Source organism: Contarinia nasturtii, unplaced genomic scaffold (genome assembly GCF_009176525.2).
Source record: "Contarinia nasturtii isolate CC-2019 unplaced genomic scaffold, AAFC_CNas_1.1 Cnas_scaffold_4084, whole genome shotgun sequence".
NCBI classification, from domain to species: domain Eukaryota; kingdom Metazoa; phylum Arthropoda; class Insecta; order Diptera; family Cecidomyiidae; genus Contarinia; species Contarinia nasturtii.
Genome location: NW_022201380.1, coordinates 3,279 through 18,836, shown reverse-complemented (window position 1 = coordinate 18,836; position 15,558 = coordinate 3,279). Strand labels below are relative to the sequence as shown.

General features: G+C 32.3%; 1 protein-coding gene across 1 annotated transcript; it reads left to right on the top strand.

The window, feature by feature from the left end:
- LOC116350341 (homeobox protein Hmx-like) lies at positions 1-15,151 on the top strand. The gene is made up of 4 exons (XM_031782108.1): positions 1-840; positions 4,416-4,525; positions 8,090-8,384; positions 14,661-15,151. The coding sequence occupies exons 1-4, from the start codon at positions 488-490 to the stop codon at positions 14,962-14,964; spliced, it is 1,062 nt and encodes a 353-aa protein (XP_031637968.1). The 5' UTR covers positions 1-487; the 3' UTR covers positions 14,965-15,151.
- Positions 15,152-15,558: the final 407 nt, after the last annotated feature.

Below are 15,558 nucleotides of genomic sequence, written 5' to 3'. Positions count from 1 at the left end.
AACAAAACAACATTAAGCACAGATTAACTGATCGCTTTTTGATACTGTGGTGTCGTTGATTTTTCATTTTTGAATTGACTGTTTACGGTATATGAATGAATAAATTTATTTTGGTCGCTATTGTGCATCAAGCATCATCGAATCGACATACATAAACCGTATGGTTAGTGAAGAAAAATGTGTACTGCGTGATATAATCATAGAAACGGGATACCGAATAAAAGTGATTTGTTTACAGCATTCCCAAGTGATTTTGTTCATTTTTTTACAATTTTCTAACTTTTTCCCTTTAGAATATTTAATAAATCAAGTATTTATTGTTTGTAAAAAGTGTTTCAATCATAGCCCAAAAATATAAGTTTTCTGTGAATGAATTATTACCGAAATTAAAATAATTACCAGAATAGTAATAAATAAATTCCAAAATAACGAAACGAAATTTAAATAATCGTTCAAGTGATAAATTGTGACTAAACTACTGTAGAGAATGTCATCACAAGATCCAGATGTTGACATAAATGTCGTTTCTAGTCCAGAACATTCACCACAAGCAGAATATAATACAACAAGGATAAAATATCAATCGGCTACATCAGCAGCACCAACAACAATCACAAATCATGTTATGATAAATACTGTCTCCGATTCATCACGCTTAAGTCCAGCTGAAATGCCCGCGGATAATAGTAAATCGTCGGGAAATTCAGGATACACAAGTTTTACCATATCAAATATTTTGAGTCGAACTGATCCAAAAAAAGAATCCATTACATCAACCACAAATTTACCATTTATCGATGCAAATGGTGCCACGGTTCACGATGCTGCGATGCTCTCAAGGTATGTTGTTTAAAAAACAATATGAATACAAGTAATCAATTATATTAACATAATTCTGAATTCAGAATTCACAAAGTCAGGATAAACGAAAATAGCATTGTGGATACTTGGAATAAAGAGTTTTTAAAAATATACGGGTGCAATACAATAATACACCGATTACAAAAAAAGATATTCTTAAAAAAAATATAAAAGTTAAAATGTGAGTGTATTACAGCAATAAAAAAAAACTGGTTGTGAAAAGTTTTGTGGAGGCACATCGTATTTGATCAGCTGTGATATGCTCTGGATATAAAACAAAAACATAAAAAAGTGACCTGTTTCATTGTTGTAGCCACGATATATACTATTTTATCAATTTGCGTAATATTTCGCTTTTCTTAGTTATTATAAAGATCAGAGAAAACCGTTAAATATGGATCCGTAATGAAAAGTCCATCAAAATTATGAATCAGATAAATGTCTACATTTGCACTAACACTCTACGCTCACACGTTCAATTCACAATTAAACGCTCTAGAATAACAACAACGTACAGAATGTATTACAACAACAAATCTATGTTAAAAAAAACGCCGTGTTCCGCTTTGATATAACAACCATTCAGTACGTTGTTTTTATTCTAGAGCGTTCAATTAGATGTCAATTTAAATGTACCAATTTATTTCATAAATTATTCTGATGGAATTATTTATTGCATATAACTTTATTGGGCAGTATTCTCTGATTGTGAATCAATCATATTATATAGACGCATATATAGTATAAGAAAAAAAGTTATCGTGTATAAGGAAGACGAAAAAAAACATAACGGAAATGTTTTCACTTGCCTCAAGAAAAATCTTGTTAGCTTTAAAGTCAAACAAAAGCGAGTTTAGATTTTATATTTTACTCTGTTATATTTCTCATTTCTATTGTTTAATTGTAGTTGTCGACGCCATAGGCTAATGTTACATTATATTTATAATAAGCCTCTGAAATTCCCAACAAGCTTACATAAATTCTATGTCATTGAAAATTACGACAAAATGCTTTGTTTTTTTTTATTCATTATCATTTATTTTTTTTTACTCAGTTTCAACCTAATTATTAATACAAACTTAAATTTTTTTTTCACAGAATCCTTTAAAATGCCATTTTATTTTATGTATGATGACTTACACTACTCCTTTTCCAATAAAAAATCACAAAGAAATATTACCAATGTAATGAAGTTTTTCGATCGCCTTTATAAAACTCTTTTCTTCTTAACAAATATCTTCAATAAATAAATAACAATTTCTATTGGTTAGAATGGTGAATCCATGCTAAATAATCTACTCTCAATTCAGAAATGTCTCCTTTAGCTTAAGGCTCAATTTATTGTGTAGATTACGTATTATAACAACGATTACTAGCCACCTGTACAAATTAGAATGAAAGCAAGTAATCGCACACGTAAATATTTACCCGGTTTTGTGGTTTTTGGGGTGTACACATTTTCCGCTCGAAATTCACGCAGACATTAAATATTGAAAAATAGATCATTATATAAATGGCTTGGTGTTGTGGACAATTTACCGCAAGTACCAAAAACACGAAAAAACAATTGATATTAAATGAAAAATACGCAATGGAAACGCGTTGGTTACACATAAAACATGTATGTAACATCAGTAAAATGAAGAGGATGGCCAAAATGCCTTTGTGGAACTTGAACAAGCGAAAAAAATGAATCATTGTTAATTGATGTGTATTCGTTAATGGTTTAACTTTATTTCATAAGCGTTTGCATTCATTATACTCGAGGATACTACTTACCATAATTTTAATTTAGAAAATGGGGGAAATTTGTACAAAAAATATGTTTAATTTAATGCCTATTTGCGGTAAATACAGGTCATCACATAATGCATTAATGAAAACAGAGTGTATTCAACAATTTCAACATCATGATCAAAGGAGGAGTGACAGCATAAAAAATGAAACATTGGTTTTGTTAATATACAAATACCATAAATCTTGTACACTGGTATCAAGCTTATTTACGTCATTAAAATGGATTTATAATATTGTCATTTTTCACACAAAAGTGGGATTTTTTTCTCTGGCTAAAAGAGATTATACAATAAATCTATGAAAATCACATCTTTAAGTGAAGATTAAGCCAAAAATTATAGATTTATACAGTAATTGAAAGAAGTAACAAGTATTCAGCATGTGATGGAAAACCATTGACATCAGTGATTGATGATTTAAATAGCGAAAAGAGACAAATCAAGACCCATTTACTAACTTTTAAATTACATTCAATCATGTACAATTGATTGGAATGGTGGATCCCTACTTACAATTTTTTTTAGCATTTTTTTCTTCCAAGACATTTATTTCAAACGAACATTTTATTCTATATAAAAAAAACTGGAATGTATTGTGGCTACATAGGAGTGATTTCTTTATATAAAAAATATGCAAAAATGATTATAGTAAAATCAATAGGTCTATTGTTCTACATGCGATTGTCCGTATGCGTTGTATACAAATAGCGCCTATGAGTAGGAGCTACGAAAATATTTTTTTACAAATGACATTTTTACACAGAAACAAATATCCTAGTACGGTTACTCGCACTTGCGGTATTAGCAGAGAGTCTACCCTTCAAAATGAGTTACGTAATCTATTTTACTCTATTTTTTGTGTTAATTTCATCCAAGTGAACGCATCGTAGTGAAATAATATATACATGTGTACTTGTGCAGTCATATGTACGTTGAACGTATGCGGCTATGACTACAAATGTATTTCTTCTATCACTTTAAATTATCACCAAAAATAGTGTAAAATAGAGTGCGTAACTCATTTTGAAGGGTAGACTCTCTGCTAACACTGCAAGTGCGAGTAACCGTACTCGGATATTTGTTTCTGTGACCTCTTATGTATTCTTATATAATTTGGAAATAATTGACATGCTAAAAATATTTGCTACACAGGAAGAAAAAATGTGGTATTTCCACTGCGTGCTATCAATTGTCAAATTTCATACAAAAACAAAAAAATGTGAAGACCCAAAATTACACAAAATAATAGCGACATCTGCTGAACAAATAGTAGAAACTACAGAAGAATTCAAATATATGTATTCTGTACATGCCCAATTGCCCATTCAGTCTGGTTTCAAACCTATCAAAAACAATACTGTCGCCACTGTTTTGTGTGGGCTGTGTGATAGCATGCTGTGGGTATTTCTAATTCAAGTTTGGTAGATTTAATATAAAATCAACCAACAACGAATTAAATTTACCATTTTTGACATCTCTGAGGCATATTTTTCAAAAGTGACTATTTGTTGAATAAGTTTTACCAATTGCTTCATTACATTTACCAACTTTTCGAAACCATAGATGACGCTAGCCCATGAATTTGGTGAATGTATTGAAGTAATTGGTAAGTGTGTTTTCCTTCTGTGTAGTGAGGACGTATGCATTACTAATTATAAAAAATATCTTAAGTGTGCTGCACATTTAAAAAAATACACTCTTCAACCATGTATAATTTGAAAAATGAAGCCTATGAATTGAATTTAATTCATTTTTCAGATTGGGTTTCATATCTCGTTGGGGTGCACTTGCGGGAAGATATGCAGCACTCTGTCCACCGGGTTGGCCTTGGACTCATCATAGAATGCCATTTCACAGCCCAACTCATGGTCAGTAAATTAAAGTTATATACTTTTAAATAATAGTTTCGTTAAAAGATGTAATACATAGTATATATGAATGTCCGAGAATGAAAGTGAGTCTTCTCCTGAGAACATAGAAATGTGTAACAAATCTTAAAGATTTCATTGAATTGTAGTACCAACGCAAATTTTATTGAAATGAAACACGGCGTGTTACACTTCAATAAATTTTGTTTTGGTATTACATTTTGAAGAATTACTTGCCATGTGTTTCAATTTAAAATGCTTTTTTATGATGTTACGATGTTAAAAAAAAAAAACTAATTTTTACGCTTTTTATGAGATCGGTCAGAAAAGTCGTGAAAAAATCTTCAACATGAATTGGAATGTAAATCAAGTGCCAACATATAAGGTTATTCAATAGGTATCACATAGCAAGTTTATATGAAACTCTCGGAGACTCGGTATAGAGCACTCAAACAGTGAAAAAAGTCCAGATCGTGATTTATATGATATGGAATGCGATTTTTTTCATTCTGATTTCACCAGGTGATACAGAAAATTGAGTAGTATTTGTAAATCGAAGAAAAAAAATTTAATTGTTTTTTTCCATTTTTCGCGATTTTTTCACCATCTACATGGGAAGCTTGTATGAAAAACACGGAAGACCGCTGAAATGACACTGTCACACGTCTGTACATATTTTGCATTTGTTATTTCAGCGGTCTTCCGTGTTATTCAAACAAGCTTCAAGCAAGATGGTAAAAAATCGCGAAAAATTAAAATAATTAATAATTTTTTTTCTACACTTCTCAAATACTACTTCATTTTCTGTATCACCTGGTGAAATCAGAATGAAAAAAATCGCATTCCATATCATCTAAATCACGATCTGGACTTTTTTCACTGTTTGAGTGCTCTATACCGAGACTCCGAGAGTTTAAACTTGCTATGTGATACCTATTGAATAACCCGATGGGAACTAGTATCGTATACTCCTCATACAAATTAATTTTATCGATTCTACGAATACGACATCTGTTAAAAAAGATACCGATTTTTGTTACTACTGTTGCTTTGACACAGCTCGAGCGAACTATACGGCTATGGCTGTATTACAGACGAACTAATACAAAAGAACACACAGACTCCGATCCTGTGTATGCGTATGTATTGTAAATTTTGCACAAGCAGCTACGATTGACGACTGAGTGCAGAATTTGTAATACATACGCATACACAGAATCGGAGTCAGTGTGTTCCTTTGTACGTTTATACGAGCTGTATTAAAACACCCCTAGTAACAGAAATCGGCGAGTTTTTTAGAAGATGTCGTATTGGTGGAATCGATAAAGAAAAATCGACGATATTAGGGCTCATTGGAATAACCTTATATGTTGGCATTTGATTTACATTCCAATTCATGTTGAAGATTTTTTCACGACTTTTCTGATCGATCTCGTATAAAGCGTAAAAATTAGTTTTTTTGTTTCAACTCGTAACATCAAAACCAATTTTTTCTATTCGTAACATCAACATCAATTTTTTTCGTTCGTAACATCATAAAAAAGCATTTTAAATTGAAACACACGGCAAGCAATTTTTCAAAATGTAATACCAAAACAAAATTTATTGAAGTGTAACACACCGTGTTTCATTTCAATAAAATTTGCGTTCGTACTACAATTCAATGAAATCTTTAAGATTTGTTACACATTTCTATGTTCTCAGGAGAAGACTCACTTTCATTCTTGGACATTCATATACACTTCAGTTTTTAGATTAACATTTCAACTCAAAGAATCACCATTCTAAATCACATCATTTTCTAAAAGAATTGATAATCAAGAAAATCATTTAGAAATCACATTTGTTCTGAATATCAAAACTCTTGATTCAATAGTATAACCACATCATACGTGAGCAAGATAAAAAAAATGTGTGTTTCTTCTGTTACATGTATAGCCGTTTCCAAAAAGATCTGTGTTGTCAAACTAATACAATGAATTTCGGAACGCATTTCCATTCAAAAGTACACAAGGCTCCTTAGTTAAACGTGTCAATTTGGTTTGAATTTTGTTGAGGGTATGTTGTTTGTTCAAAATTTTGACAGTTCGCTGTAACAGATCTTATTGAAAACGACTATACGTTGTAATGGACAAGTATAGTAACATGGCGTCGTTCAAATAAATTTAAAAATCCGTCCACTCGTGTTGACACCATCTAGCACGGTAGTAGGGATTTCATTGCTGTGGTGAATATGTCACCATATAATAGTCTGTCCGGTTATTTCAATACCAAGTAAAATAAATTTGATATACATATAATCAAATAGACAGTTTCTTTAATTTTGGAGCTCTCCCCATATTTTGAAGTATTCGATAGATTAATTTTTAATTCGCCAATTCAAAAAAAATCTAAAAATGCAAGAAAAATTATTCAAAAAATGTTTTGTTGTAGTTATCATAATTCTCAGACAATCAAATCTTTAACCAGTGATAACAGTACAATATAATTTCGTGTGAAAGGAAAACCGAAATGATTTTTTGTCTGCACATTTGGAGCATTTAATCGGTGTTGTAGTCAAAATCTCAGCTTATAATAAATCAAAGAATAGTGCGAAACGCTTTCTAAATGCAAACAGCTATTGTTTTCACATGGCTTCAATTGTCTCTTTTTAAAAATATGTATGCACAAATATTTGAACTTACCTTAAAATGAACAAATTGATATGTTTAACACACGTAAGCACAATTAGCAATCGGTACGTTTGTATTAGGCACAAGCTATTGTCACAATATAGGTTTATTTGTCTATTATGATGAAGATCCTGTTTCAATAAAGACGTTACAATTAGCCAAATGCTGTTCTTTTCTATTAGTATAGATCTAACCCCTAAGGTTTTCATGTCACGTAATCAGCAATTTACGTAAAGAAGATTATCATATGGCTTCGCATTTAATTTAAAATATTGATGCATTTTGTATGAATTGTGTTAAACAATGAAAAAGTATAGGCTGAAAATCAATGAAATATCATAGAAAAGGGGATCAGAAAAGACTATATATCGCTACCGTATGGCTTCATTGTTGTTGTTACTTCGATCTGCTTTTTTCTTTCACTTTTTACTTTTTTCGCTCATATTCCTATTTCAGTTTGTTTAAATTATATGTTCGTGAGCCACATTTACACGACATGAACATGAAATATATTTATATTGAACATAATGAATATCGGAAGATTTCTCGAAAATACTTTTTCCCGAACGAACGTATGCCCGAAAATTGAAGATTTTTTGGGGGAATGCCGGCCGGAAGCATTCGAACATATCTATTGAATATATCGAGAAGAGAGTATGTTATTCAGCGCTTATGGCTGAGTAATGTCTGAATAAAAACATACTCTCCTCTCGATATTTTCAATAGATATAATTTAAATGAAAACGATGAAATATGTTTAATTTTAGTCATGATAAGAAAATGTTTGAAGAAAATCATTCGATTTAACATGTTAGATGGTGTATATTCTACGAAGTTTTAGGGTTGATCTCAATGAGTAATATTTTGCAAATATTTTCTCCTGCAATTACAGATAGTTCATCAACAAATACAACAGATAACGCATCACCGTCGGCTAGTCCACCTTCATCGATAGTAAAACCATCTCCGGTTCATCATTCGTCATATCTGAATACAACAAATGATGAGTCGGATGATGATGAAAATGAAATAATTGACGATGATATGTCTGATAATGTGGAAAGACCTTCTGACAGCAATTCACCTCATCCGAACGGGTCAACGCAGAATAAACGTAAAAAGAAAACCAGAACCGTATTTTCTCGGGCACAAGTCTTTCAATTGGAGTCAACGTTCGATCTGAAGCGGTAAGTTTCACTTTAGGAAATATTAGTAACGAACATTCAAAAATGTAGTTGGTTTGCATATATGCACACCTTTTGGTCACAAAGGTCAAGATATTCGATTCCAAAGACGCATTTTACGAGTTCACACTTAATCCAATATTACTTACTATCCATAACCTTGCTTGTGCTTTCCGATACATTATTTATATTATATTTACCAGTGTTCGCAACTCCGACCGAGCTCCGACGGAGAACGGTCGGCGTCGGAATGATTTCGCCATCCGAGTTTTTTCCGAGTTCTCGATTTTTTGAAAAATTGAATGGATTTTTTATCAATTGTCAGTTTTTTCTCATTTCTATCTCATTTTGTATTCAATTTTTCGAGCATCGAAAAAATATGGTCGGCGAACGGTCGGTATCGGATTTAATCATAGTAGTGAAATACGTAGTTTTGCGGTTCCACGCGCCACCTATAATATGTCAAATGAACGTACCAAACTATTTCAGTACGCATCTATGTTTATGACAAACAACGACAATAGTTTATGGATTCTTATTAATTTTTGTTGCTAAAATAATTTTAAAAAACTTTACATGCATAATAATAATAATATAATTTTCTTTAGTTTAATAAAAGTTACCGAATGTTGATTTTTGCAATTCTTCTCTTGAATGTGATTGAAATGTATAGTCCGACTCCAGCAGCTGAATCAAGATTTTTTTTGTTTCAGTGTAGTTATTTCAAGAATTTATTCATTTAACACGGATAAAAGTAGCGATTAAAAAAATGAAACATAAAACCAATTTATAAAATAAAAAATGTCTATTCTGAAATTATGTGCACATCGAGCTGCTGAAGTCGCTAACATAAGGACAAAAATGTCCATTCAAATTGACAGTTTACAGCGAATGGAAAATATCGGCGTCGGAATCGAAAAATCGTCTCCGTTGCGAACACTGATATTTACCATTTTGGCTTAAAATTATCATTTCTCTGACTCTTCTTACTTGGAACTATTATTTTTTCCCCTTTAAATCCAAAAACATTTTGCTCACTATTTTTATTACTCGAGGACAAATTTACCCGGAAGCTTTCGTTGTTTTTTTTAAATATGTTATTTTCATCACTTTAGTGCAAATTAAATACTTTGAAGATATTTAAAAGAATTATATTTAAAGATTTAAAAAAATAATAATGTGAAAATAATTTCTAAATTTTACATTCAATAAAAAATGTAAAGCAAACTGAATAAAAACCAGAGCTGAGCTCAAACAGTCGGCCATTCGTTCGAAAATTAAAAAAATATGTATTTGTAATCGGTCGGTCGTTCGTGGAAATTGAAATGTTTCGAAACCAAAAAATTCTCTGGCAAATCAGACAAATTTTCGTCTTTTTTTGGAAGTCACTTTTTGAGGCGAAAATCCCTAGCAAATTGAAAGAATTCTCCTCAATTTTCTACATTGATGAGCTAAACAAAGGTCTTCGCCCTACCTGGCATACCTCACATTTTAAATGATGAAATAAATGAACGCTCTAGAATAAAAACAACTTATTGTTTACTCGCATATCGAAACGCGACTCAAAAAGGATGCATATCAAAGCGAGACAATATTTCGTTAACAAAGGAATAAAGAACATTGACTTTTTAACATATGTCCATAAAGTCTTGACAGTAAATTCAGATGTTCGCCATTTGAACAACAAACATACAATATTAAATTCTTTTTTATTGGTATAAACCTTCATTAATGGGCTACGAATAGCACATTCACCTTACACTGAACGGGCCATTGTCTTCGATTTTTCTCAGTATGCGTCGAACCTTCAAAATCATGCTTTGGCGGACCAATATGTCGATTTCTTTCAACTTTCTCCCGAACCTTCCCGCTAATTGTTGCTTGTTTCAAGTATTTTGGACCTTCGCCTATATTTTACATCCAAAAACAGACGAGAAATAATTAATTTGGTGTCTTTTTGTGAAGTTAAACAGATGGTCTTTTTTCACGGAAATGTCATATTTTAAGAAGTGAGCCATTATTGTGGTTTTTTCTGCTTGCAAACCAAAATTTCGTGTTAAATCAGATAGTTCTCAATGAATTCTATCGATTTCAACAACAATTGGTTGATAATAGAGCATGTAATGGAGGTTTTAACTTACGTTTCAGCACCAAATTCTCGAATATTGGCTCTAAAACACCTTCCAAAGAAGATCCTACCATACAAACACGCCTTTATCAAAGTTCGGTTTGTCGACGTCTCTAGCCTTATATAGTAGTGCCCTAACATAATGAATGCAAAAGAAACCACTTGCATTTGATTCGTGGTTCGACATAGCGATGAATGTTTCACTGTCCAAAATGATGAATTTTTCAGTGCAAAATGATATGAGGTGAAGTAAATACCCAATTTTTGACACCCTATTGAATTTTTTCATTACTTATTTTGCTGATTCCTAATGACCGGGTCTAAATCTATTGTTTTGGTTCAAATTTTGATGTGCTGTAACCATAAAAATCACCAAAAACGAATTTTTGCTTGACCAACCCGGTTTTCGGTACTTGATGACAATTTTGGAGGGTTGGAGCATTTAAATAGGGAATACGACCGTACTTTTTGCTTTCTCTAGAATCTTTGTCTTCATACTAAGTCCATGAAACACAATATATGGTTCGTAGGCAGATGGGTTCATCTTTAGACACATGCGAAATTTGTTTTGAACTTAGCCGCCACAACCTTTTGAGACACTTTTTCGTAAATCCAATTTGTACGTCTCCGCGAATGAATGTATTTCATCGAATTGAGTTTGATAGTAGTCCCGAGGTACTGATAAACGTGCCGTGTACATTGGTTCATATTTTTGATTTTGTTTATGTGGCGCAATAAACGCCTGAATTTACTGCCAAAACTTTATGGACATATGTTATTAAACTTACAAAATATGTAAGTTTAGTTTTGTGCTGATAACTAGCTACTGTTCTGCCATGTTTAAGTAACAGAATTTTGTTTCGCTTTGATATGCGACGCAGTTTAACGGTATAAATATTTCGCACTCTTGGAGGTTCGGTATGGAACACACAAAAAGTGAAAAAAAAACTTCTTATTCTCAAATTTCATATACGAATGGTTGAGAATAATAATGAAACTTAATTTTTGTTCAAACTGAAGTGTCCCTTCGGAATATTTCCAATAAAAGTGTCCCAAGTTTGTATATAGTTTGCCATATAAACTTGGGATACTTTTATTGGAAATATTTCGAAGGGACACTTCAGTTTGAACAAAAATTAAGTTTCATTATTATTCTCAAGCGTAAATACAATCAAATGGCTTGTATCAGCGGTTTTTATTCCGTTGTGTTTCAATAGAATGTTGTTTGAAAACACAATGCCATGCATTGAGAAATTAAATGTAAGGGTAAGCGAGATAGCATTGAACAACGATTTGGGTGACAGAAATAGCAAATGTTTGCATTCAGTCGCAACAGATTATATATGCCATTTAGTTGTGCATAAGAATTGGAAAAAAAATCAGATTTTTTTTTTCACTTTTTGAGCTCTATACCGAGCAGAGGTGCGCACGCATTTTTTTTTTGGGGGGGGATAGCTGTCAAATTTCGGATTTTTGGAAGGGGGGTCAAGAAAATAAACAATTCTTGGGGGGGGGGGTCAATCCGGATTTTCTTCCGAAAACCTGAAACCGCTTGTATTAAGATTGACTTTCGATTTGACTGAGAACGAAAATGATAATGAATGAGTTTCAATAATATGACGTACTTTCGATTATCTCAAAAAATGATATTTTTTTACAAAACTAGCCAGAAAATGAAAAAAACAAAGCAATTTTGTAATGAATATACAGAAAAATGTGTATTTAGAAAATGTACTTGAATCATTGGGGGAGGGAAATCCGGACGTGATGAAATTTTGAGGGGGGTAAAGTTAGACCCGGAAATCCGGACGTGACCAAGCTAGGTGGGGGGTAAAACCCTGAATCCCCCCCCAGTGCGCACCTCTGATACCGAGTCTCCAAGAGTTTCATATAAGGTTGCCATTTAGCAGGCAAATAACACCCATTAAATAATATGCGAATGCCAATCCTGATTAAATTTTTTTCTTCGATTTACAAAAACTGCTCAATTTTCTGTATCACCTGGTGAAATCAGATAGAAAAAAATCGCATTCCTTATCAACCAAATTACGATCTGGATTTTTTTCACTTTTTGAATGCTCTATACCGAGTCTCCGAGAGTTTCATATAAACTTCCCATTTAACACCTGTTTAATAGTGACCGAATGCCCATCGTGATTTATATGATAAGGAATGCGAGTTTTTTCATTCTGATTTCACCAGATGATACAGAAAATTTAAAAGTATTTGTAAATCGAAGAAATTTTTTTTTCCATTTTTCGCGATTTTTCACCATCTATATGGGAAGCTTGTATGAAAAACACGGAATACCGCTGAAATTGCACTGTCGTACGTCCGTACATATTTTGCATTTTCCATTTCAGCGGTCTTCCGTGTTTTTCATACAGGCCTCCCATATAGATATGGAATAGATGCTATGAAATAGCAGCAGCTATATCCATAGCTCAAACCTAATGTCTGCATTTCGTAATAATTAAAAGGAGTTGGTGATTTTCCTTCATATGAAGTGAGTCTACTGTCAAACGTCAATATATTATCGAACCCTTCTATGAAATGTACAGTGGCGCCACTTTTTGGTACTAAGTAATTCCATAGAAGGGTTCGATAAAACATTGACATTTGACAGCAGACTCACTTTTTCACGAACTTCTTTAATATTTTGAACATTAAATTGAGAAAGAAAACTTATTATATTTATTTAATTATTTTCTTTTTATATACAATAAGAAATTATTCAATAAACTTGACTTTACAATTTTTGCTCCGAACATCCGGACGTGTTCGGTGTTCGATCGCACATACGAACGAACACAATGAACATTTCAATTTCTACCAATGGCGGATTATCATACAAAACAAAACAACAATTGTTGCAGGGCTCACGGATAAAGGGGCCCCCACATTTTTTTTAAAAAAATCACAAAATTTCATATAACATGAAAAAAAATCTCGCATCGCTCGCTCACTCAAGGCACCTTTTAATAACACACAATAATAGTGACTACAGTGAGTGCGTTTAAAGATATTCATTTAAAGACATAGAATTTTAACTTAAATTTAAAAAATGTGTTTAATAAAATAGAAAAAAAATGTGTAAAGGGCCCCTTAAAATTGCCGTTGCAGGGCCCACAAAAGTTTTAATCCGCCACTAATTTCTACAAATGACCGATCGACAACAAAAAAGAAAAAAAACTTATACGATGTTCGTGCCCAGCTCTGCATGGTGTTCACTGTCAAGAACCGTTAATGTCATAAATGAAGCTATAGTGAACTTCAAAATAAATTAGACAGTAATAACATAATAGCACTATTATAAACAACAGAAAAAATTAATTAAACAGCAGTTACATTGGCGTTAATGACTATCCACAAGCAAAACTTCTTGTATTAGAATCTTAATAAAATATTATTTCCGCGATGAATAAACAGAACTAAAAAATAATAGTTACATAGAAATTTTATAGGAGTTTATTGGGGAACATTTTCAATTTTCTATTTAAATAATTGTGGGCACAGTGGCTACTACGACTACTGCGGCACTATTCGATCAACTGAGTTAAGCTGCACAAGCTTTGGTCAGGAGATAAATGGGTGACCGTTTAGAACATCGTATGTAGTCGTAAAATACTGTGTCAACCGTGTCTGTGTACAACAAAGGTATGGATTTCAGCACAGATACGTAAAATAGAAATCCAACGCCATATAGAATATGGCAAAATCATAAGAAATGTACGATACAATCGGCTGATCACCGATTTATCTGAATTAATTGATCAACAGAAACCAGAAAGATAAAGAATTCTTATCTCAAGGCCCTATGCTCCACTAGGAGTTAAAGGAAATTAAAAAAAAAAAAAAAATTAAATAATAACATGCGATGTGAAATTTTACAATAGCAATGAAGTCACTTTCTCTGTTTATCTGTAAAATATTTTACATGACAATTTTACGACCTCCCGTTATTATTGATGTTTAAAATGTGTGTTATTAATATTATTTTTATTAAACTATACTACTTACCAATATCCAATTTAAATATAAAAATATTCATAGCACAGCATATTTTATGTAGTTGAATGAAAAATGCTTTATCTTTCGCGTTTTTCTGTTTGCTGTTTAATACATTTATTCTATGATAAATTTATGTGCAGGTATCTGAGTTCATCAGAGCGTGCTGGCTTGGCAGCATCATTGCGGTTGACCGAAACACAAGTAAAAATATGGTTTCAAAACCGACGGAACAAATGGAAACGCCAAATAGCTGCTGAGCTAGAGGCAGCCAATATGGCAAATATGGCGCATGCGGCTCAACGATTAGTTCGTGTTCCAGTATTGTATCATGAAGGAAGTACGAATGGTTTTGTAGCACCGCCACCTCCGCTTTCTAGTTCAGCATCTTTTTACTACCCACGAAACGGGAGCCCACCGAGACCGACGATGTCATCATTGGTGTAACTGAATGAATAAATCGTCGAATTTATTTTTAATAGATTCGCTACTAAAACGATGTGCACTAACACCTGACATACAAGCACCTTTTTAATTCTTGTTTCTCTCCTCTTACATACACACGTTAAACTTCTCAGTTTAGTTCAAATGGTATGTCATAGAAAATATCGAGCTAAATTATGAAAGCGTACTATACGGCGAAATCTTTAATTTGCTCTGCAGTTTGAACCAGTTCGAATATCAATTTTATCATAATTAAATTCCATTGTGTTCGTATGGAATATTGCAATTTCTGCAAGGAACCATATTCGATAGAAAATCACCATTAAATCATATTTAAATTGACTATTAATTGGGCCAAAGCCCAATCCAAAGATAAAATTGATTTATGTAAAAAATGCTTTTAATCATTTTATGTGTGTAATCAAAAGTCTCATCTAATTTCATATTCATATGTATAGAATATTTTTTATTAATGGTAAGTTAAAGCTCAAAAGCAAAATATTCGTGCTCGATTTTTGATGTTTAAATAAACTTAAAGCGAAAGCGCTTCTATTTGCTAGAAAAAAACCGCTACAAACAATTTATGTCACTATCAAG

What these genes read in the sequence shown, in the direction of transcription:
- LOC116350341 (XM_031782108.1), top strand. Translation starts at nt 488, where the DNA reads ATGTCATCACAAGATCCAGATGTTGACATAAATGTCGTTTCTAGTCCA. An exon ending in GATGCTGCGATGCTCTCAAG is followed by an intron (nt 841 to 4,415) that starts GTATGTTGTTTA and finishes TTCATTTTTCAG; the next exon opens with ATTGGGTTTCATATCTCGTT. An exon ending in ATTTCACAGCCCAACTCATG is followed by an intron (nt 4,526 to 8,089) that starts GTCAGTAAATTA and finishes CTGCAATTACAG; the next exon opens with ATAGTTCATCAACAAATACA.